The following is a 24,632-nucleotide window of genomic DNA, read 5'->3' as shown; positions in this document are numbered from 1 at the left end:
GTCAAAAATTAATTAGACACGTATACTAATTTGGACCCTAGCTCAGACTCTGCTGCTTCACCCCAGTTTTCACCATCATGAAAGCAGTCAGTGAAACCCATATAGTCGTACCCTTATTATGAACAGTATGGACGGTATTCACTCTATATGAATATAACCAAAAATAACAATACTAACTCAAAATGGCGCATGGATTTGTGTACCACACCCACTGTCTGGTCTGCGCAAGAGTCCTTGGTGGTCTAGTGGTTAGGATTCGGTGCTCTCCCCGCTGCAGCCCGGCTATCTCAGTCGGTAGAGGATGAGACTCTTAATCTCAGGAACGTGGATTTGAGCCCCATGTTGGGCGCCATCTGTTAAAGGGGGAATAATTTAGGGTAATGCAGTCCAAGCTATGAATCAACGTCTTAAACATATCTGCATTCCAGATCATATGAGTCATTTGTGAGTAGCATGCATCCTATTCTATTCATCTCTGCATTATTCCATTATCATTATTACCTGTGGGTAGGGACACCATCCTTCCATGTACATGGGGTAAATAGAACATCAGTGTGTGCACCTATCCATAGAGACGAGTGCAAAGGATAAGTATAGATGACACCCAACGGTGATCGATACAATACAGTGTTGTGCAAGAAGTTTTAGGCAGGCATGGAAATATGCTGCAATGTAAGAATGCTTCAAGAATGGACGTGTCAATAGTTTATTTTTATCAATTTATGATTGCAAAGTGAATTAATAAAAGAAAAATCTAAATTAAATCAATATTTGGTGTAACCACCTTTTGCTTTCAAGAACTGCCTCAATTCTTCTCGGTACACTTGCACAGTTTTCGAAGGATCTCGGCAGGGAGGTTGTTCCAAACATCTTAGAGAAAGAACCACATTTTTTCTGTTGATGTTGGCATTGTCAAATCCTTCTGTATCTTGTAATCTCAGACAGACTTGATGATGTTGATCAGGGGCTTAACTAAAATAGATGCAGGGGTTGCAATCGCATCCATGCCCTGGAGCCCAAGGGGTCCAAAAAGTCCCTTTGGCCTATAAGAAAATACCAATGCTATTAAAGACTTGCAATAATTGGGGGCCCTGTTCGAGTTTTTGAATTGGAGCCCATGAGCTTCAAGTTACACCACTGATGTTGAGATCAGAGCTATGTAGGGACCATGTCATTGATCGATTCCAAGACTTCTTCTCTACACTGAAGATAGCTCCTAATGACGTTTGCTGTATGTTTGGGCTTGTTTTCCTACTACAGAATACATTTGGAGCTAATCAGACGCCTCCCTGATGATATTATATAATGGACAGGTATTAGCCTTTATATAGCAGCATTGAGGACACCATTAATCTGGATCATATTTCCAGCTTTTTTTGCTGAATTACAGGCCCAAAACATGCAATGAACGTCTACCACATTTCACGGTTGCCTGCAGACCCTCATTATTGTTCCACATTCCAGTCCTGCAGCCAACAAACCTACCTTCTTTTACAGATCCTCATTTTGACTCAGCAGTCCAGAGCCATTTTACCAGTATGTTTTTGTGCATACCTGAGTCACTTGGCCTTTTTTCATCAAAAGTCTCTCAGGAAGACCATTTTTGGCCAGACTTAGCCAAACCGTAAATGGGTGTAGTCGGGTACCACTGGTTGCTGCCGTTTCTGAGCTGATGGCACTGCTGGACATCTTCCTAATTCAAACTGAATTAAGGATGATCTTTCATCTACTGCACTAAGTTTTCTTGACCAACAGATGTGTCCACCATCTGCAATGTTGCCATTTCTTAGGTGTCCTTAATTTTAAAAAATACAAGCATATATTTATCCATCATGCACTACCTTCAGGAGGCATCTGATTAGCTCCAAATTTATTCTGCAGCAGGACAAGTACCCAAAACATACAGCCAATGTCATAAAAACTATCTTCATTGTAGAGATGGAGTCCTGGAAGCGATGATACGGCTCCCACATAGCCCTGACCTCAACATCATATGTGAGATTATACACCACAACATGTTCCAAATAATTCTTTAATGCATATAAAATATTGAATTCACCTGTTTACCTACAAAAATTCCTGTCACCAGACTCTCCTGTGGTGGTCATAATCAAAAACCTGCTTTTTGCTGGACTTGTAATGTAGCTTGCCTCCATATAATTTCCACACTGAGTCACTACACGGTGGGTTGACTGTCGCCACCATCCACTTTAGAAACAAGTTTTTGGACTATGAACACTCCGGGTGAATAAGTTGAAAGCAATTCCGAACATGTGCATTGGATATTTAATATATGAAATTTGTTTAAAGCATTGAAGAAACATTGTGAAGGTAGTCTGGGCTATAGATTGTTTGTTCAAACGTAGTAAGATTATCTGTGTATGTAAATAATGTAAATATAGATGTTGTTGCATAATTATCTGTGTGTCTATATGACAATTGCACAGACGCCATAATATGATGTCTAAGCTGTATAGTCAAGAAAGTTTTAAACCAAGGATGAGTGAACAGATGTATAAACAATGAACAGAGAAAGTATTTATACTTATCAGTAGTTTCACACAAAGGAGGAATATGTCATCTGTGGGATGAAATGTGGGTTTTTATGTCCCTACGCACCTCCCTGTACTGTTTTGATATGTGAGAAAAGACAGATTGATACTTTTGTACATGTCTGAAGGTTGAAATGTAATACTAATATCTGATCCATTGAATACACGAGTTCAGACGCAAGCCTGAGCTCAATCAGAGAACATGTCCTGTGTTCATTGATTATTGAGTCTCATAATATCTGCGCAAATACCTAATTTGGCCCCGTGCCTCTGGTGCTCTGAACAAAGACTCCATTAGCAGTCTTACCCAAATTTCTCCCTTGACAACATGTTCTGGTGTGTACTTTTTTTTTTTTTTTTTAAGAAAATAGGTCTTAGTGTCCTTGTAGTGAAAAAGATTGTGGAATTGCTACTTTCTGGGAGGTTCTCTGTGGTGCTCAGAATATTTAATACCTTCAGGAGGTCCCCTCTTTTACTTGAAGCCTCAGAGACATTTCAGGAGAGTTGGCAAGTACAAACTACAAAGTACCAACAAGCAAAAGGGTAACAATGTTTTGAACTTTTGACTTTCAAGCTCCATATTTCACCATCCGCTACAGTTTTGAGCGTGAGATGAGCTTCATTTTATAGACAATCATCTTGGCTATTTTATACATGAATTTGACTTGCAACTATTTAGCATATGATTAGTTATGCAGATTATTGTCATGTCACTGCATTGTTACTGTTTGCACCTAAAAATCTAAATTTTAATTTTTATAATTTTCTTAATATTTTGTAAATCTCCTTTAGCTTTTAACATTGTCTGACTCCTTCTGGGCATGCTCTTGGTCAGATTCAAGCATGTCTTGACCAAAATATGATCCCCAGTCTCTTCTACATGTTCCCAATGTTGATACATACTGATTGGCTTACTTTGGTGTGTATACAGCTTTTTATTCAACTCTACCCTCCTTTACTCTACTAAGAGTTAGGGGTACTTTACACGCTGCGACATCGCTAGCATTTGCTAGCGATGTCCAGCGCGATAGCACCCGCCCCCGTCGCACATGCGATATGTGGTGATTGCTGCCGTAGCGAACATTATCGCTACGGCAGTGTCACACGCACTTACCTGGTAGGTAACGTCGCTGTGACTGCTGAACAATCCCTCCTTCAAGGGGGAGGTGCGTTCGGCGTCACAGCGACGTCACCACGGCGTCACTAATCGGCCGGCTAATAGAAGCGGAGGGGCGGAGATGAGCGGGACATAACATCCCGCCCACCTTCTCCCTTCCGCATTGCTGTCAGGACACAGGTAAGGAGATGTTTGTCGCTCCTGCGGGTTTACACACAGCGATGTGTGGTGCCGCAGGAACGACAAACAACATCGTACCTGCAGTCGAACCGACATTATGGAAATGAATGACGTTACACAGTTCAGCAAGATTGTACGCTTCTGTGCTCGTTCATTGTTCCACCTAGGATTTACACGTTGCGATGTCGCTACTGGCGCCGGATGTGCGTCACTAAAGACGTGACCCCGACGGTATAGTGGTGGCGATGTCGCAACGTGTAAAGTACCTCTTAGACTGAATTGAGGTCTGGGGACTGTGGGACAAACCAGCACCACTTCATTGTTATTGAACCATTTCCTCACTAATCTTAACGTATGCTTTGGGTCTTTGTGCTGCTGGAACATTATGTCGTCCTTTTCATACCCATAGTACTCAAGTTTATTAAGTAACTCAGCTTGTACGATACTCACATATAGCTCAGTATTGAGACCACCATCGATCCTAGTGACGTATCCAAAGCCTTTAGCTGTGAAACACCCCCATATCACCAGGCTTCCTCCACAAAGCTTGATAGTTCCTTCAGTTACTCGATCCATTTAGCCTCTTTTTCCCTTGTTTCTTCGAGACCCATTTGCCCCTTCAGTGCCCAGTATATTGACTTTTGTCTTGTCGCTCCAAATCACCCGTTTCCAATTTTCTAATGTCCACTTTTTGTACATCTTTGGAAACTGAAGCAGACACTTTTTAGGACGATATTGAAGTTGAGGCTTCTTCACCTTTTTTCAGGCCACCATTCCAGACTTGTGTAATGTATGTCTCACGGTGCTTGCATGGATGTCTGTGATCTTACTATTACAAAGTATATGAGCTGCCCCCACTGCTGTGTTTGTCACCAGAACTAACAGACTTTGTGATGAGTCGAGTTGTTGACTCCAATATTTTGCCTGGACGTCCACCTCGTGGTTTCTGAATTGATGGATGGACTTCATTTCATTTTCTTCCAACTGTAATGGCCTCATGTGATGTAGTTTGGCAATTTTCTTGACCAAGAGACCGCTACCGATGAGCTGGATGATCCTTTTTTGCTTTTTTTGGGAAATTTTCTTCGTGGTTGTTCTTTGATTCGAACCAGCGACCTTTCACTTGGGAATCAATCTAGTAACACATTGAGTTTTTAGGGAATGTGAGAACATGTTGTAATTTGTAGTATACAGGGAAATAAAGATTTTTCAAACACGAGGAGCAAAACAGTAACAATGCAGAGACATGACAAGAATCTGCATAATTAATTACATAATTACAGTATATGCTAAATAGTTGGAAGTCAAATTTATGTACAAAATAGCCAAGACTATTGTCTATAAAATGAAGGTAGTCTCACGCTCAAAGCTGTAGTGGATGATGAGATATGAAGCCTGAAAATCAAACATTCAAAACATTGTTACCCTTTTGCTTATCACTGTATGTTACAGGACATATCCAGATTTTTAAAAAGCATGGCCTGACTCCCAACTCTTGTCACCTCCATTGATCAGCTATTTTGAAGGGCCATGGTAGTTAGGTAAACCCTGCAGCCTATTTATTGTCTGCATTGGGTCAACATTGCCCGTTGCTTCAATGAACTAGTCTGATTGCCATATGTGGAGTCGGGAAGGAATTTTTTCCCCAATGTGGAGTTTACTGTCTGCCGCATGGGGTTTTTTGCTTTCCTCTGGATCAAAATTTAAGGCTGGGTCAATGGTTAAACTTGATGGGCGCAAGTCTACCTTCAACCTTAAACTCTTTGAAACTATGAAATATTGATTAGTGCTAAGAATGTCATACAGTACTTTGCCAAGTAGTTTTGACTCATTTTACAGCATTGTTCCATTCAATTGCACATGTGCACTATCGGAGCAAGACAAACTAAAAAAAAAGCAACAACGCATGCCGGTGCACTGCTGCCCACCAAATACTTAATCATGAAAGTACGAAGAATTAGAGCCCTACTGGTCAGATCTGTGAATACACCCCCAAGGCACAAATGGTTATCTTGGATGTAGGTGGGGATTTATAAACTTTTCAACTTTCTCAGATTTTTTTTTACAGGCAACTAAGGAAAATAAAACATGTTCTACATCTCATAATTACAGCTTTAATTCCAGTTATACAATATGGCATCTAATCTGCTCGGCCTATAATTATACCTTAATATTAGGGTTACAATGCTTTGAAGTTCTATGCACGAATTTGATTCAACGCCATAAAAATTATTCTGAGCTCCGTTATCCGTTCTTATTACTTTTTTTTATGATTTGGCTCAATCCAACATTAGAAATGTTTCATACTTTTAATTATAGGGGAAAAATGATCCCATCGGATCTTGAAAGGAGGGTCATAGAAGCCAAGCAGAAGGTAAGAGCCATTCAGTTCTATCCAGATGCACTTTCTATGGCTGTAATACGAGTATTTATAGGGAAAATGGGGGTGGCTGCTATTAGGGGGAAGGGGATGTTTTGTCAGCTCTGTGTATGACTAGATTTTCTGTATAATATATATTTTTTATGATATAAGGTCTATACATGACCAGTAATTAGTGATGAAGTAGATCGTGGAGAGTAGTGGGTTAGTTGATGAAAGCAGTCCAGGTACGATACAATCACATGCTGTGTATATCTTTTCCAGGGATATGTGCCATTTTTCGTTAGTGCCACAGCAGGGACGACTGTCTATGGTGCATTTGACCCCCTTGTCGCTATATCTGATGTCTGCAAAAAGTATAAAATCTGGATGCACGTTGATGTAAGTTTTGTTACTTTAATCTATAAGGATGCATTATAAATTGTCCATTGTCTTTTCCTTTTTAAGAAGATTACTTTTTCTTTCTTCTTAGCTACATAGAATAGACCCTAGGTTTTCTCCCTGTGGTGTGTTAGGGATAGATGCCATGTTTTGTAAGAGTTAAGGGGGCTTTTCATGCTGCGACATCGCTAGCAATGTCGCTAACGTTCGCACCCGTCCCCGTCGTTTGTCCGTCACGGGCAAATCGCTGCCTGTGGCGGACAAGATCGCTAGTACTTGTCACACATACTTACTTTCCTAACGACGTCGCTGTGGCCGGCGAACAGCCTCTTTTCTAAGGGGGCGGTTTGTGCGGCGTGACAGCGACGTCTCACGGCAGGAGTCTAATAGAAGCGGAGGGGCGGAGAGCAGCCGCATGAAAGTCATGCCCACCCCGTTGCCGGAGGACACAGGTATGGTGTTGTTCGTCGTTCATGGAGTGTCACACATAGCGATGTGTGCTGCCTCAGGAACGACGAACAACCTGCGTCCAATATCAGCAACGATATTTGGGAAATGGACGATGTGTCAACAATCAACGATTTGGTGAGTATTTTGCATCGTTAGCGGTCGCTTGTACGTGTCACACGCAACGACGTCGCTAACGAAGCCGGATGTGTGTCACGAATTCCGTGACCCCAGCGACATCTCGTTAGCGATGTCGTTGCATGTAAAGTGGCCTTTACTCACACTGCTGATTAAATGTACTTAGGCTGAACAATGAATGGACACAGCCAAAGCGCACCAATCTCTAGGATTAGGATTATATAACCGAAAGCCAGTGCTATACTGGCACTATTATGCGGAATCTATACATACCTTTAGTTGTGAGATAGGATGTATAGGTTTTGAAACACAAGTAAGTAAAGATTTGTAAAATGAGCAGCTTTTTGAAAGACGGAGGAGAGCCCCGCCTGCCCCGTCACACCGGCAGCTCGGCTGCAGCGGCTTCTGCAGGGCGCACAACGTTCCGGGAGGAGATCAGGGACAGACAGCTGTAACCATGGCCGCGCTTTATGCGTCTGTGAGTCCCTATTTATGCTTCTCCTGAGACAACAGGCGGGATCTTGTTCATTTTTCTTGTGTGCCTTTTTTGGAAAATTCTGGCCGTCATTGAAACAGATTTTGGTCTCTTCTAACACAAACGAGTATTTGCATGAGAGCGACCATGAATCTCAAGACGGCAGTTTTTAATGCTGCTCATGATGGCAAGCTGCGCCTTCTTTCCAAGCTGCTGGAAAACAAGGCCAAAGACGAAGTGGTTTTGTTAATGTCCGAGAAAACCAATGGAGCTACACCCCTTTTAATGGCAGCTCGATATGGCCACCTGGATATGGTGGATTAACTGCTGGATCAGTGCAGTGCCTCTGTGGAAATCGGGGGATCTGTTAATTTTGATGGCGAGACTATAGAAGGAGCACCGCCTCTCTGGGCAGCCTCTGCAGCCGGTCACCTGAAAGTTGTCCAGCCACTTTTGGATCATGGCGCTTCTGTGAACAACACAACCCTTACTAATTCTACTCCATTAAGAGCAGCCTGCTTTGACGGGCATCTGAAGATTGTGAAGTATTTGGTAGAGCACAAAGCTGACTTGGAAGAAGCCAACCGGCACGGGCACACTTGTCTGATGATCTCCTGCTACAAAGGTCACAAAGAGATATCTCAATTCCTACTTGAAAAAGGAGCCGATGTTAATAGGAAGAGTGTGAAAGGAAATACTGCCTTGCATGATTGTGCTGAATCAGGAAGTTTGGAAATAATGAAAATGCTTCTGAAATATGGAGCTCGAATGGAAAAGGATGGGTATGGTATTGTGACGCCCTGGGCAAGCCAGGGGTCACAGGTCACAACACCACCACACCCTACACCCCAGTTAGGAACACCAAAGCTACCAAAATCCTTGTTGCCTTCCTCCAGGGGCTGATGTTCACACCAGGGGGTGGGCCAGGCGGTTTGCTCCGCCCACCGAGGAGTACACAGCCCTGGAGGCGGGAGAAACCAGGCAGTTTAGCTCAGGCAGAGCTTGAGTGAGGAAGAAAGTTAGAGTTTGGAGGGAGAAGTGGAAAGAACAGAGTTAGAGTTTGGACAGAAAGGAGTAAACAGTCTGTGAAGTGAGGGAAGTGAAAGTAGAAGGAAGTGGTAGAGGAGCTTGTAAGAGGAGTAAAGAAGTAACAAGAAACAGTTAAGCAAGCCTGAAGTGAGTCCGGCTGTGTGCCCGGACAGTGACAGCAAGGTCAGCAGACGGCGGTGATAGTCTGCAGGGGGACTGCTCGGAGGTTGCTGGAAGGACCGCGGACGGGTAGTGGCCCGGCGGTCTGGAGCAGTATACGAAGAACAGTCAGCACCAGGGCAGGGGCCTTTCGGATCCCGGCAAGGCTAGGAGTCGCCATAATTTGCCAAATCCGTCAGTGAAGGGGACGTCTGTCTCCTAACAACCAAGTCCCGATTGAAGGCAACAGTCCGACCATTGAGGAGAGACACCGCCACCGCCAGGGCACCAGTTTCTCAGGGCCAGCGCCTGCGGGCAAAGTAGGGCTCCTCCGGCCCATATCCAAGCCGGGGAGCGGGTTACCGGTGGGAACCCATCGCAACCATTATCAACATAGGTGCAGGACAGAGGGACCGTCACCCACTGGGGAAAGCAAGTGCAGCCGTCCGTGGGAACCGCCTTTCCAGCCGTGTGTTTTACCGAGAACTGTGTCATCGTCTCAGGCTGAGTGAGTACCACAGTGTCGCCAGGCACAGCGCTGCCCCCGCGTCCCTGCGCCCACCAAGCCCTGCATCACCCACTTCATCACTGGGCCCCAGGATCACCCACCCCTACCCACGGAGGGGCAACACAACAACTGGCTGCTCCACACCATCCTTCCCGGGATCCCCATACAGAGCAGCGGTGGTGTCAACAAATCACCACAACCGTGGGTGGCGTCACGGACAATAAACAATCCCCACACCCAAACAACCCCTTTCACTCACGGGCGAGGAGCGCCGCTCGAGTCTTTGGGATCCGGCCCATCGCTCGAGCCACCGAGCAGCAGCAGGCCGCAGCAGCAGCGGCAGCCGGACCCGAGCAGTGGGAGAGCGCGGCGTCCCCTCCTCCGCCCGCGACAGTATGACGCCGCTGCTTTCTGCCAGTGTGACGGGCCACACTAATATTGTTGATTTCCTTACTCAACACCCACAGACCAGTAAAACAGAGCGGATCAATGCACTTGAACTCCTTGGAGCTTTTTGAATGGCAGCAGCTGCCGATCAGCTGATAGCTGGGGTGTGGTTTGATAGTCATCCCCGCCCCCCTGCTTATCCATCCTCCACCTGTTATTTATGCTAATTGTGTTATAGAATTGTTTTACTAAGTGACTAGAAGGACCTGTGCTAATGTCATACCTAGAAGAGGCAGGGCGTCAGCCAACAGCTGATACAAGAAAGCAAAAAGTTTTATAAATGTATTTCTTCTTTTTGTAAGAAGAGTTTTTTGTAAGAAAAAAATTAAGATTTTACCCAAAAGTGTCTGCAACATCCCAGTGGATAAGAGCTTGGCTTTCTACTTAGTCTGTAATGTCTGTTCTAGCCAACTGTTATAGCCAATTGGCCACTAACTTTACTGTGATTGGACGACTACATAACGTCATGGGGGGCGTGATGTTCAGCACACTGTCCTCTAGAAGCAGTTCAGGGAGAGTGGATGTATGAGGGAGAGCTTAGAATAGAGCAAGGTTTGTAAATTTGCACCTTTTAGTGCCTTTCATGTGGCACTAAAGGATGTTTTAAGACATGTTTAAAATAAATAAATAATATAAAACATGGCATGGGGCCCCCCCCTATTTTTGATAGTCAGGTAAGCAGACAGCTGTTTTCAGGCTGGAAAGGCCCTTAGTTATTTGACCTTTCCCAGCCTAAACATATCACATTAGATGCGCCAATTCTGGCTCTTTGCCCTGGCTCTTCCCGCTTTGGCAATAGGGTTAATATTTTTTAAGGTTGATGTCAAACAATTTTTTCACCTCTGTGTTTTTTTTTACTATACACTTGCTGGGTTAGTAATGGGGGTGTCTGAGATACCTGTTCATTACTAACCCCTGGGCTTGATGCCAGCTGACATTACGCAGCTGACATCAACCCAAACAAATATTACCCCAATTGCCACTGCACCAGGGCAAATGGGATCTAATGTGATGCACTAAGTGGCAGCTGTGGACTGATATTTTTAGGCTAGGAATGGCCAAGTAACAATTGACCTTCCCCGCCTATCAGCCCCTAGTTGTCTGCTTTATCTTGGTTAATGATTAAAAATAGGTTGGACTCCTTACTTCCCAGCAGCGATCTGGGAGTCAAACATGCATTCAAACATTTTCCACATGCTGTTCCCATTTAATTTGAGCAGTTTCCATCTACTTCAGCAACTTTGCTGCCCCTCCAGCCCTCTTAGGGGGATCTGCTAGAAAAATGCTTGAATTGCCCACTGACTTCCATTATACCCGTTACTAGAGATGAGCGAAAATATTCAGCTCTATTTATTACTCGCACAAATATTAATGTATTCAGGATATTTGTTACTTGTTGAGCATTTTGTATTCACCTCTTGAGTATCAAGTCCCCTCCCCATGTTTGGTGCCTTATTTTCAGCCACTAAACAAGTGAAGATAGCCTGCCAATCACAGTATAGCCATCTTTGCCACTGGCATTACTAGAACAGTAAAAAAATAAATAAATAACGTGCAATCCCCCTCCTATTTGTAATAACCAGCGCAGGGAAAGGAGACAGCTAGGGACTGGTATTTGCAGGCTGGAAAGGTCCACAGTTATTGGGCCCTCCCTAACCTAAAAATAGCAGCCACACAACCAATTGTGGTGCTTTACCCGGCTAATCCTGATTGCCCTGGTGTGGTGGTAATCAGTATAATATATAGGGTTGATGTCAGCTGTGATTTGTCAAAACTCACACTGCCATCAAGCCCTGAGTTGGTAATGGAGAGGTGTCTTTACCAACCCTGTAAGTAAAAAAAAACACTCAAAAGTCTTTTATTTTAAATAATAAAAAAACACACCCTCTTTCACCAATTTATTAACCCCCAAAACACCCCTGCAGGTCCAATGTAAAATTACACGGCCGCACAACTGTCCGGTAATTCAGCAGCGGATTCAATTCAAATGACTAAAGGGTACTTTACACGCTGCGATATCGGTACCGATATCGCTAGCGAGCATACCCGCCCCCGTTGGTTGTGCGTCACGGGCAAATCGCTGCCCGTGGTGCACAACATCGCTAACACTCATCACACTACTTACCTGCCCAGCGACGTCGCTGTGACCGGCGAACCGCCTCCTTTCTAAGGGGGCGGTTCGTTCAGCGTCATAGCGACGTCACTAAGTGGCCGCCCAATAGCAGAGGAGGGGCGGAGATGAGCGGGCCAAACATGCCACCCACCTCCTTCCTTCCTCATTGCCGGCAGGACGCAGGTACGGTGAGTTTCCTCATTCCTGCGGTGTCACACATAGCGATGTGTGCTGCCGCAGGAACGACAAACAACCTCGCTACTCACCTGTCAACGATTTTTGGTGTTGGAGCGACCTCTCCAATACCAATGATTTTTACCTCTTTTGCGATCGTTTTAGGTCGCTCAGAGGTGTTACATGCTGCGATGTCGCTAACGGCGCCGGATGTGCGTCACCAACACTGTGACCCCGACGATATATCGTTAGCAATGTCGCAGCGTGTAAAGCACCTTAAGGGCAGCACGGGAGTGTGAATTCCAGTGACCTGACAGCCAGATTGCCAGACTGCTGTGCTGCCATGTCCCGCAATCCGGTAGTCTGACAATCCGGCAGCGGGTTCACCAGTGGTCACACATGATACTATGGGAAACTAGCTGTGAACTCTGGCAACCTGACTGACGTCAACGATTCTCACATCTGGGTCCCCCGCTGCCCTTAGTGTGTCCCAGGAGCTGCAGTAATCGGTCGCATTTTCCTTCACTGCAGCTTCTGGATGTAGCAGAGCAAGAATTGTCATGGGACATCATGTGGATTATGTCGAACCTGTGGGAGTGCATTGGGGGTTAATAAATTGGTGAAAAATTGTGTTTTTTTATTTAAAATATACAATTTTTGTGTTTGTATTTTTTTTTCTTTTTACTTACAGAGTTGACAATGATGGGAGTCTCATAGACACTTCTCCATTAACAGTCCAGGGCTTGATGGCAGCTGTTGTGTTTGACAAAACACAGCTGACATGAACCTTATATATTACTCTGATTAGCACCACACGAGGGATGACCCAGGTAAAGCGCCACAATTGGCACATCTCAACGATACGCCAATTAAGGGATGACTGTGGCCTGCTATTTTTAGAGAGGACCAATAACCATGTACCTTCCCAGCCTGAGAATACCAGTCCCCCGCTGTCTGCTATATCTGCACTGCTTATCAAAAACGGGCAGAAGCCTACATTTGTTTTAATTACTTATTTAAATAATTAAAAAAAAATGTTGTAGAAAATATTCAAGATAAATAATCTGAACCCAAATATTTCACTATTCACCCATTACTACTCTTAACTCAAATTGAGCCCGTCCGACCAGCTAGCACTCAAGCAGTTTAGTGCTCGCTCATCAGTTATCTATTGCTTCAGGAATTTGCATTAGTTGTATAGTCTCCAAATTCTTTTGATTGGCTGATCCACCCTGATCAGACTCAGTCTATAATACTATCTAAAAAAAATCAATAATTTGTTAGAGATGTTTTTGGAACCTTATAGTGAAATAATAATACATTTATGGTGGAGAACTTGCTAAAATGTTGAGGTTATGCAAACCATTCCTGGCCCATGAGTTCCTGTTCTTCAGGGGTTGGTGCTCTCCTGAACATTGACCATTCGGACAAACAGAATGTTCGCAACACTGGTCTGAACTGTGTGTTCTTCCGGGCTCCTAACAAAGACAGTTTTTCCAGTCTGCTGCATGAAGAAGCACAGGGACACTGAACGTTGTTGAATCCAGTTATACGGCCGGCTTCAGAGCGGTGGTTGCAGACTGCAGTCTAAAGCTTAGATTCTACAAATAGCATAGTCTTTGTGCATGTAACCAGCCACATCTGAGACTTTAGGGTGGTCAATAACCTAGGCTAAAGCCCGCTTTACACACTACCATATATCTTACGATGTGTCGGCGGGGTCACATCGTAAGTGACGCACATCCGGCATCGTAAGGTACATTGTAGTGTGTAACAGCTACGTGTGATTGCGAATGAACGGTAAAACGTTCATCGCACGCACATCGTTCATTCCTCATAAATTGAACATCAGGTTGTTCATCGTACCCGGGGTAGCACACATCGCAGTGTGTGACACCCCTGGAACGATGAACAGATCTTACCTGCATCCTGCGGCTCCCGGCCAGCAATGCGGAAGGAAGGAGGTGGGCGGGATGTTTATGTCCCACTCATCTCCGCCCCTCCGCTTCTATTGGCCGGCTGCCGCGTGACGTCGATGTGACGACGAACGTCCCTCCCACTCCAGGAAGTGGACGTTCGCCGCCCACATCGAGGTTGTATGGACGGGTAAGTACGTGTGACGGGGGTTAATCGTTTGTGCGGCACATTCAACAAAATTGAACATACGATGGGGGTGGTTATGATCGCATACGATATCGTATGCGAAATCGTAACATGTAAAGCAGGCTTTAGAGTTTTAAAGACTTAAAGGGAACCTGTCACCAGAATTTTCACTATTAAACTAAAAGAATCCCCTTCTTCAGCTCCTGGGCTGCATTCTATGAAGGTTCATCTTGCTACTGGCCCCCCTTTCAGACCTAAACAACAACTTTACAAAATATTACCTTTTGCTATGGTAATGAGGTTTGTTGGCCCCGTGGGTGGGCTGTATTTCGTCAGTTATTCCCCCTCCTGCCGCTGTTCGCCGTCCCCCAGTGTTCATTTACATAGATGAGGCCGCCGCCCTCATGTTACACAGTGCTCCTGAAGTCTCGCGCATGCGCAGTGGCACTATCGCGGGACTGAGCACTGTTTTCAAATCACGAGCGCCGGTGATGTTATTGCGCAGACGCGAGATTATGGGCGGCGCTGTGAATGTCATCATCAGTGTCATCCAAGTAGCTACATCCAAGTAGCGTCATCCAAGATGACTACACTATGGTTGTTGTTTAGTCTCAATATTTAGGACATTATATTTTATTAAGTAATCCAGTAAAAAACATTTATATGCCTCTTGTAAAAACAACTGTGGTGACAAGTGATTAATTACAGAAGAAAAAGGTCACAATCGCTTTCAATGACTTGGTCCAATATTTCCATTAAATGATTAAATTCATCAAAATGTGGTTGATGTATAACTGACACATTACTAATGTTGCAAAAACTATTATTATTTATACTGACTCATTTATGATTTATTATTTGCATATGTCTGCAAAACGCCACATTCAGTACTCAATGGTCCTAATGGCAAACTCTTCCACCGGAGGAGGAAAATCAGAACCATAAGTAACTTTACTGTAGTTTGCATATCCGTACTGACTGCCATCAATGCTGTACTTTTAGGCATAACCTAGTCATTTTATGCAACGAGTGCAATTAGAAGAATGTAAAGGACAAGTGCAACGCAAATTACAATTGTTTACAATGCTTATAATAGTGTACATCTGCTTTCCGCAGGGAGCATGGGGTGGAGGACTGCTGATGTCGAGAAAACACAGATGGAAGTTAAATGGGGTTGACAGGTATGAACCATTTGTTTGTTCATGTCAGGCACGTTTTCATACATTTGCTGACGGCAGCAACAAATGTGCAGTATGAACCATTTACTCTCCTACAGAGAAGACGCTTTTATTTCCTTTGGCAACTTCCAACTCATTCATGTCACCGGGCTTTAGGAAAGCCTGCATGGTGACATTTCCTCTAGCCACCACGGCTCAGGCTCCATACATTTGTTTGTTTTTTCTTTCTTGCACTAATTTTGGAAATGAAAGGCTGAACGGAGCCAGGGCAGAGCCATGGGCGTAGTGACCCATGACTCACCTTTGCAGGGCAGCAAGGGGTTAATGTTTTTCTGTAGAAAGAGCGGGCTTTTGCGGGGTCAAGAGTTTAGGGGGGGTGGATCTATAGGGCCAGGGGAGGGGACAGGGTGGGGGCTGTATATATGTCCAGGGAGAAAGGGGGGGGGCACTACTTCGGCGCGAGGTACCATTAGAGAAGGTCCCCGTGTCACCTCACCTTGTCTCCCCCTGATCTGATGGCATCGGCTGCAGGACTCCTGGAGCAGCTTCGGGCTGCTGCCGGCGGCGCAGATGGAGCAGCGATCAGGACAGCGTTGAGGGAGATCCTGGGAGGTCCGGATGCGGTGTCTGAAGCTGACCCCCCACCGCTCCGGAGTGGGCGCAGGACGAGGGCACCGGAGAGGTTCTCGCCTGATGCTGCTCCTGGTCCTCAGCGGCGCCGTAGGAGCCCCTCCGGGGACCCTCCTCACCACAAGAATCCACCTGCAGCAGCTGGCAGGAGCAGGTGAGGGAGGAATCCTGCTCGGCGTTCAGGACCTGCGGCGGTGGGCGGTCCCTCCAGGGGTCATGTGACCGGCTCAGCTGCCTCTACTGCTTTGAGCTACACCAAAATGGCGGCGGTCCTCCCTGGCGATGCTCCTGTCGGGGGGACTGCTAGACAGCATGGAGATGGAGTTTCTGCGGGGCCTCCGGGGCCGGGAGTGTGGAATACGACTCTGCAAGGAACATCACCGGCCGAACCCAGGATGGATGCAGCTTCCAGGATGACAGCGCGCGCTGGGTTCGAGGATCCTGCCAGGAGTGGGGCATCGCAGCTGCGGAGATCATCGCCAGAGAGGAGGTCGCGGTCCAGGTTCCGCTCCCCTTCCACGCGGAGGAGCGGATCGCCATCAGGGAGGTCAGCGACGGGGAGAAATTCGCCCGCACGGCAGGGGCCTGCGCCATCCCGGTCGAGGTCGCGATCCAGGAGGAGGTCGCCTTCACGGTCGGCATCTGAGGGGAGTCATCCTGCATCTCATTATCCGGTTCGCTCCCGGGTCATCCGACCAAGGTCGAGCGCGGCGGGTTCCCAGGTCCCCCCTGGTCGAGCTGCCGAAGACGTTTCCGTGCTGGTCCATTCTGGAGGAGAGCGTCGTCTGGAGTCAGGATTTTCGGCTGGTGGGTCTCATGTACCGACGCAGCTTGGTGAGTACTCCTCTATGTTGTGTGCGTCCTCACCTAGTTTAGTTTCCCCGGGAGTAAGCAGGGGCCAGGCGCAGGGCGTCATAGGGGGTCTGGGGGTCGCGGGGCCGAGCGCGGCGGGGTTTGATGTCGGTAGTCTGACCAATGTTTTGAAGGGTGTGCGTGATTTGTTGGCGCAGTTGGATAGGACGAGTCAGGGGGCGTCCGGGTCTCCTGTCCCAGCGTGGGTGCCGGATTCTGGGGCGGCAGCATCGGCCGTGGTTGTGGTACCGACGGGAAGCGAGGTGGTTGCTGGGGATAGTGTGGCGGATCCCGGGCAAAAGGAGAAGGAGAAGGATAAGGAGGGAGATAGGATTATTTTGGATGATAGGGCCAGAGGGGAGGTGTACGTTTGTTTTGAGGGCCCCCTGGGGGCGCATTTAAAGAAGGAAGTGAAGGAAAAGATTTGGAAGGATGAATACGTGGAAATTTTTTCCCTCCTTCCTTTGGAGAAGTTTAATTTGGATAAGAAAAAGAAGGATGATAGCAAGAAGGAGGAGGAAGAAAAGCGGAGGTGGCGGCTGATCCCTCAAACGTTTGTTAACTGGTTGCAGGCTTTTGCGATCCTAGCTAGCGTCATTGGCGAAAAGGCGCCGGATAATTGTTCTGGGCTATTCTGCTACATGGATGCTATAGCGGAAGCTCATAGGATTTATGGTGGGCAGACATGGTTGCGGTACGATGAACAATTTAGGCAGCGGAAAGCCGTGCGACCCAGTATCCGTTGGGATCAGAAGGATATTGGTTTATGGTTAAAAGTCATGGCTCCGGCTCGTTATGGTCAGCCCTTTCACGGGGGGGCCGGGTCGGCCGGCCACACTACTGCTGGGGGTGCGGGGACCCAGGCAGGGGGTGTTGGAGCAAAGGCAGGTGTGTGCTGGCAGTTTAACGACAGCCAGTGCAAGTTTGGAAACTCCTGCAAGTTTAAGCATCAGTGCTCAGGTTGTGGAGGGTCCTCCCATGGAGCAGCTCGTTGCTTTAAGAAGGGTAGGCCCAAGGCAGGGGGAGATTTGGGAAAAGGGGGTGAGCCCGGTGAGGCTTCACGAGATGGCCCCTTATCTAGATAGATACCCCAAGCGGGATAAGGCGGTATTGTTGGAGGATGGTTTTCGTGTTGGTTTCAGGATCCCCCCCCCCTCCTCATGTTGTTCCGTTTCAGTTAAAGAATTTGTTGTCGGCGCGGCGACACCCAGAGGTTGTGGCTAAAAAGCTTTTTGGGGAGGTTGCTTGTGGGCGGATGGCGGGTCCGTTTGCATCCCCCCCCATCCCCAATTTGGTAGTATCTCCGTTAGGGGTCGTCCCAAAGAAGGAGCCGAACAAATTTCGGCTCATTCAGCATTTGTCGTTCCCCAAGGGTTTGTCGGTGAATGATGGTATTGACCCAGACCTCTGTGCGGTGGTTTATACCTCGTTTGACGCAGCCGTCAGCTGGGTTCGGAAATGTGGTCGGGGAGCATTGTTAGCGAAGACGGACATCGAGTCGGCATTCCGCTTGCTGCCGGTGCATCCTGAGAGTATGCGACTGTTGGGTTGTTTTTGGGACGGTTCCTATTTTGTTGATCGTTGCTTACCAATGGGGTGTTCCATTTCTTGCGCTTATTTTGAAGCGTTTAGTTCCTTTTTAGAATGGGCAGTGTGTGATGTGGCGCAGCTCTCGTCGGCGATCCATTATCTTGACGATTTTTTGTTTATCGGCCCCGCTGGGTCGGCAGTGTGTCAGACGTTGTTGGGGACTATGGAGTGGTTGTCTGGCCGGTTCGGGGTCCCCTTGGCTCAGGATAAGACGGAAGGCCCGTGTACTTGTCTGAATTTTTTTGGGTATCACTATTGATACTGTGTTGATGGAGTGCAGGCTGCCTGAAGAAAAGATCTCAGCTTTGCGGGCAGAGGTGGGATCGGCTGCGCGTCTTAGAAAAATCCAGTTGAGGGACCTCCAGTCTTTGTTGGGCAAGCTTAATTTTGCTTGCCGCATCATGCCCATGGGCCGCGTTTTCTCAAGAAGGTTGGCGTCGGCGACCGCTGGAGTGCGCTCCCCAAGGCATTACATAAGGTTGACTCGGGACCTTAGGGAGGATTTGGCGGTATGGGGCAGTTTTTTAGAGAAGTACAATGGCCGGTCGCTAATGATTGCGGAAGTCTTAGATGATTTTGATTGTGAGCTCTTCACCGATGCCGCGGGGGGTAAGGGCTTTGGAGCTTACTTCGGCGGCAGATGGTGCGTGGGAGAGTGGCCCGCGGCTTGGCATGAAGCAGGGTTTACACGGAATTTGACTTTGTTGGAGTTTTTTCCAATTGTGGTGGCGGTGTCCGTTTGGGGAGAGCATTTCAGCAACAGAAAAATTCGTTTTCACTGTGACAATATGTCAGTAGTCATGGCAATTAATAACCTGTCTGGCGCGTCTCCTCCGGTGGTCCGCTTGTTGCGGTACTTTGTGTTGCGGTGCCTTTGTCTTAATGCGTGGGTTGTGGCAGTGCATGTACCGGGGGTTGAGAACGCCATTGCTGATTCCCTTTCTCGCTTGCAGTGGGATCGTTTTTGGAGCCTGGCACCGGAAGCGGAGTCCGCTGGCAGCATCTGGCCGGCGGAGCTCTTGGAATTGGTGTTCGAGAGGCGAGTTCGTTGATCAGAGCATCATTGGCCCCTGGCACGTGGGCTGCGTATGAAGCAGCTTGGATGGAATGGACAAATTGGAGGCAGGAATTTGGGGCGGGGGAGTCTGCCGAGGATTCTGTAGGCGCTTTGCTTTGTTGGATGTGCCGGATGGCTTCCGGTAAGTGGTCTTTTTCCAGGGTTAATCGGTTTATGGCAGGGGTTGCGTTTGGTTGTAAATTGCGGGGGATGGTTGACATAACAAAGAATTTTTTGGTTCGACAAGCTGTGAGGGGCTTGAGGAAGGGGCTTCATAGACTGGACAGTCGGAGGCCGGTGTCATTCCAGCTGCTGGAAGAGCTGGGTGCGCAGCTGGAGCGAGTGTGTGTTTCCTATTTTGAATTGGTTTTGTTTCGGTTGGCGTTTTCCTGGGCTTTCTTCGGAGCTACGAGGATAGGCGAATTGGTGTCCCCAGCGTCATCCCGTGGGGGGGGTGTTTTGGGAGAAGACACAGTTGATTTGGGAGACTCTGTGGAATTTTGGATCCGGCGGTCTAAGACGGATCAACTTGGTCGGGGAAGAAGGGTCACTTTATGGGCATTGGCGGGGGCCTTGATGTGCCCTGTCTCTTGTTTTAAACAGTACTTAGAATTGGGGCCTGGCCGTACGGGCCCGTTGTTGAAGCATCAGGACGGATCGTTTTTGTCCAGGTACCAGTTTGTGGCAGTCTTTCGGAAATGCCTGGAGAGGTTGGGGTTGGAGGCGGACAAGTTTTCAGCCCACTCTTTTCGCATTGGGGCGGCGACGGAGGCAGATAGGTGGGGGCTTCCAGCGGAGACAGTGAAGAGGATAGGCAGGTGGGAGTCGAGGAGGTTCAGGCTGTACGTCCGCCCCCATTTGTTGTAAAAGTCGTGGCTAGTCTGGTGTAGTGGTGTATTTATAAAAAAAAAAAAAAAAAAAAAAAAAAATTTGTAATGTTGTTCTCAAGTTAATGGCAGTTCCTGGAGTGTGTCTGACTTGTGGTTGTTGTATCCTCCCCCCCCCCCCCTCTTTTCTGGTTTTGTTTCCTTTTATAGGTGGTGCGCCCCTGGTCTGGATTTTCGGCCATTCATTTGTTTATTGGGGGGCACTGAGAGCTGATGTGCGGCGCAATGGTCGGCAGTTGGGTTGGTCCAGAGACGAGGTAATCGTACGTTGGATCGGGGTGAGGGGCATGCGCTGGCGGCAGGTGTTGGTTGATTTTCACCGGTTCGCTCGATTGGATCGCACCCCGGATGTGCTGGTGTTGCACATTGGGGGAAACGATTTAGGGGCCCGCCCCTGTCGGGAGTTGATTCGGGATATACGGTATGACCTGCTCCGCCTTTGGTCAGTTTGTCCTAAGCTGAGGGTGGTTTGGTCGGACATTGTTCCCAGAAAGGTTTGGCGGGGGGCTCGGTCCCTGGAGGGGATCGACAAGACCAGAATAAAGGTCAACAGGGTGGTTGGGAATTTTGTGGCCAGGAATGGAGGAGTTGTGGTTCGGCACAGGGACTTGGAGTCGGGGGAGGGGAATTTTTGGCGATCAGATGGTGTGCACCTGACTGCCGTGGGTATTGATTTGTGGGCCTTGGGCATTCAGGAAGGTGTGGAGCGGGCACTCATTTTGGTGGGGTGACTCGCATTATGAGGTGTCAGGTAATGCTCGTGGTGGCGGTGGCGAGGGGGGTTCTTGGAGTCGGTGGAAATTCGGGGTGGGGGGTGGTACATCGGATAGATGGGGGACCACCCCCCTTTGTTTATTCTGGTATGGTAATTGCCTGGCGGACTTGGGGGGGCTCTCCAGGGGTGGGGTCCCCTGAGAGTCGGTTAGGGACACTGTTTTCCGGCAAAGGTGGTGCCCCCGAGCTTGTAGGCGCGGCTGGGGGCAAAATATGCCGGATGGTCTGGTAACAATATTTGGTGTCCGCCAGGTTTTGGGGCTCCAAGAACCGCCCTTGCATTGGCAAAATGGTTATTTATTATCTGTTATAATGTTTGTTAATAAACCGGGCCGATTTGGCCAATTTATCCAAAGAAGGGTGTTGTGTTTTTATTAGCGGTTGGGAAAAAGGGGGGTTTGGGGTGGGGGATTCTGCTGACAATATGAAGAAAGCCTCTGCAGTAGGGCAGTCAAGGCTGAACGGAGCCAGGGCAGAGCCATGGGCGTAGTGACCCATGACTCACCTTTGCAGGGCAGCAAGGGGTTAATGTTTTTCTGTAGAAAGAGCGGGCTTTTGCGGGGGTCAAGAGTTTAGGGGGGGTGGATCTATAGGGCCAGGGGAGGGGACAGGGTGGGGGCTGTATATATGTCCAGGGAGAAAGGGGGGGGGCACTACTTCGGCGCGAGGTACCATTAGAGAAGGTCCCGCCCTCCCGCCCTATACATATATGTTTAATCTTTGTCGGAGAAGACGGTGGAGTCGAGGTTCATTGAATTTTATATTGGGGTTCGAGTCATTTCGGCGAGCGGTGGCGAGGGGGGTTCTTGGAGTCGGTGGAAATTCGGGGTGGGGGGTGGTACATCGGATAGATGGGGGACCACCCCCCTTTGTTTATTCTGGTATGGTAATTGCCTGGCGGACTTGGGGGGGCTCTCCAGGGGTGGGGTCCCCTGAGAGTCGGTTAGGGACACTGTTTTCCGGCAAAGGTGGTGCCCCCGAGCTTGTAGGCGCGGCTGGGGGCAAAATATGCCGGATGGTCTGGTAACAATATTTGGTGTCCGCCAGGTTTTGGGGCTCCAAGAACCGCCCTTGCATTGGCAAAATGGTTATTTATTATCTGTTATAATGTTTGTTAATAAACCGGGCCGATTTGGCCAATTTATCCAAAGAAGGGTGTTGTGTTTTTATTAGCGGTTGGGAAAAAGGGGGGTTTGGGGTGGGGGATTCTGCTGACAATATGAAGAAAGCCTCTGCAGTAGGGCAGTCAAGTTAATTGGAATATCAAAAAAAGAGGTAAAGAAGCTTTAATGAACTTACAGGAAAATACCAAACACAATAACCTTGAAATGTAAAGTAATGTAGCCTATAAACTCAAAATACACACTATCACTAATGAAAACCACAATATTCGGCTAAGAAATTATTTTTATTTGGAAATAAAAAAAAATTACTTATATATATACAGTCATATGAAAAAGTTTGGGCACCCCTATTAATGTTAACCTTTTTTCTTTATAACAATTTGGGTTTTTGCAACAGCTATGTCAGTTTCATATATCTAATAACTGATGGACTGAGTAATATTTCTGGATTGAAATGAGGTTTATTGTACTAACAGAAAATGTGCAATCCGCATTTAAACAAAATTTGACCTGTGCAAAAGTATGGGCACCTCAACATAAAAGTGACATTAATATTTTGTAGATCCTCCTTTTGCAAAAATCACAGCCTCTAGTCGCTTCCTGTAGCTTTTAATGCGTTCTTGGATCCTGGATGAAGGTATATTTGACCATTCTTGTTTACAAAACAATTCCAGTTCAGTTAAGTTTGATGGTCGCCAAGCATGGACAGCACGCTTCAAATCATCCCACAGATTTTCAATGATATTCAGGTCTGGGGACTAGGATGGCCATTCCAGAACATTGTAATTGTTCCTCTGCATGAATGCCTGAGTAGATTTGGAGCGGTGTTTTGGATCATTGTCTTGCTGAAATATCCATCCCCTGCGTAACTTCAACTTCGTCACTGATTCCTGCACATTATTGGCAAGAATCTGCTGATACTGAGTTGAATCCATGCGACCCTCAACTTTAACAAGATTCCCGGTGCCAGCATTGGCCACACAGCCCCAAAGCATGATGGAACCTCCACCAAATTTTACTGTGGGTAGCAAGTGCTTTTCTTGGAATGCCGTGTTTTTTTGCCTCCATGCATAGCGCCTTTTTGTATGACCAAAAAACTCAATCTTTGTTTCATCAGTCCACAGGACCTTCTTCCAAAATGTAACTGGCTTGTCCAAATGTGCTTTTGCATACCTCAGGCGACTGTTTGTGGCGTGCTTGCAGAAACGGCTTCTTTCGCATCACTCTCCCATACAGCTTCTCCTTGTGCAACGTGCGCTGTATTGTTGACCGATGCACATTGACACCATCTGCAGCAAGATGATCCTGCAGCTCTTTGGAGGTGGTCTGTGGATTGTCCTTGACTGTTCTCACCATTGTTATGCTCTGCCTTTCTGATATTTTTCTTGGCCTGCCACTTCTGGGCTTAAAAATAACTGTACCTGTGTTCTTCCATTTCCTTACTATGTTCCTCACAGTGGAAACTGACAGTTTAAATCTCTGAAATAATTTTTTGTATCCTTCCCCTGAACAACTATGTTGAATAATCTTTGTTTTCAGATCATTTGAGAGTTGTTTTGAGGAGCCCATGATGCCACTCTTCATAGGAGATTCAAATAGGAGAACAACTTGCAAGTGGCCACCTTAAAAACCTTTTCTCATGATTGGATACACCTGCCTATGAAGTTCAAAGCTCAATGAGGTTACAAAATCAATTTAGTGCTTTAGTAAGTCAGTAAAAAGTAGTTAGGAGTGTTCAGATCAAGAAATTGATAAGGGTGCCCATACTTTTGCACCGGTCAAATTTTGTTTAAATGCGGATTGCACATTTTCTGTTAGTACAATAAACCTCATTTCAATCCAGAAATATTACTCAGTCCATCAGTTATTAGATATATGAAACTGAAATAGCTGTTGAAAAAACCCAAATTGTTATAAAGAAAAAAGGTTAACATTAATAGGGGTGCCTAAACTTTTTCATATGACTGTATAAAAAAAATCTTCAATACAATATACTCCTCAAAAGTGCAAGGGCAGGTGGTAAGATATGTCAATAATTTACATAGAAAAAAAATCATACAAAATCAATAAAAAATAACATCATTTATAAATAGTATTGATAGAGAAAAATACTAGTCTAGCACAATGTAAACCTCAAATTATGGATATTTAAGTTAATCATATGGATATTTAAGTTAATCATAATATGTAAGTGTATAAATTAAGCATTAGACCCTGTATCAATATACTGTATATAGCAGTTGCTAAAAAAAGCCCTAAGTTCAAAGTGCATAGTGAAAAGAAATCCATTTGGATATAGTAGCAAATGCTAAAAAAATAATAAGCTCAAAGTACATA

The 24,632-nt window shown here is 46.6% G+C and overlaps 1 protein-coding gene and 1 pseudogene across 1 annotated transcript in view; both read left to right on the top strand.

Moving 5' to 3' along the window:
• The window catches only part of GAD2 (glutamate decarboxylase 2), a 175,316-nt gene that overhangs the window by 102,047 nt on the left and 48,637 nt on the right, over window positions 1-24,632 (top strand). The window contains exons 9-11 of the mRNA XM_075315540.1: window positions 6,169-6,223; window positions 6,494-6,610; window positions 15,320-15,384. Coding sequence (XP_075171655.1) covers window positions 6,169-6,223; window positions 6,494-6,610; window positions 15,320-15,384 — 237 coding nt within the window. The remainder of the gene's footprint in view (window positions 1-6,168; window positions 6,224-6,493; window positions 6,611-15,319; window positions 15,385-24,632) is intronic.
• On the top strand, window positions 7,818-9,884 carry LOC142243764 (protein fem-1 homolog C-like; annotated as a pseudogene).

The sequence above is a fragment of the Anomaloglossus baeobatrachus genome, chromosome 6 (assembly GCF_048569485.1).
Source record: "Anomaloglossus baeobatrachus isolate aAnoBae1 chromosome 6, aAnoBae1.hap1, whole genome shotgun sequence".
NCBI classification, from domain to species: domain Eukaryota; kingdom Metazoa; phylum Chordata; class Amphibia; order Anura; family Aromobatidae; genus Anomaloglossus; species Anomaloglossus baeobatrachus.
This window is presented reverse-complemented; position numbering and strand designations above follow the sequence as displayed.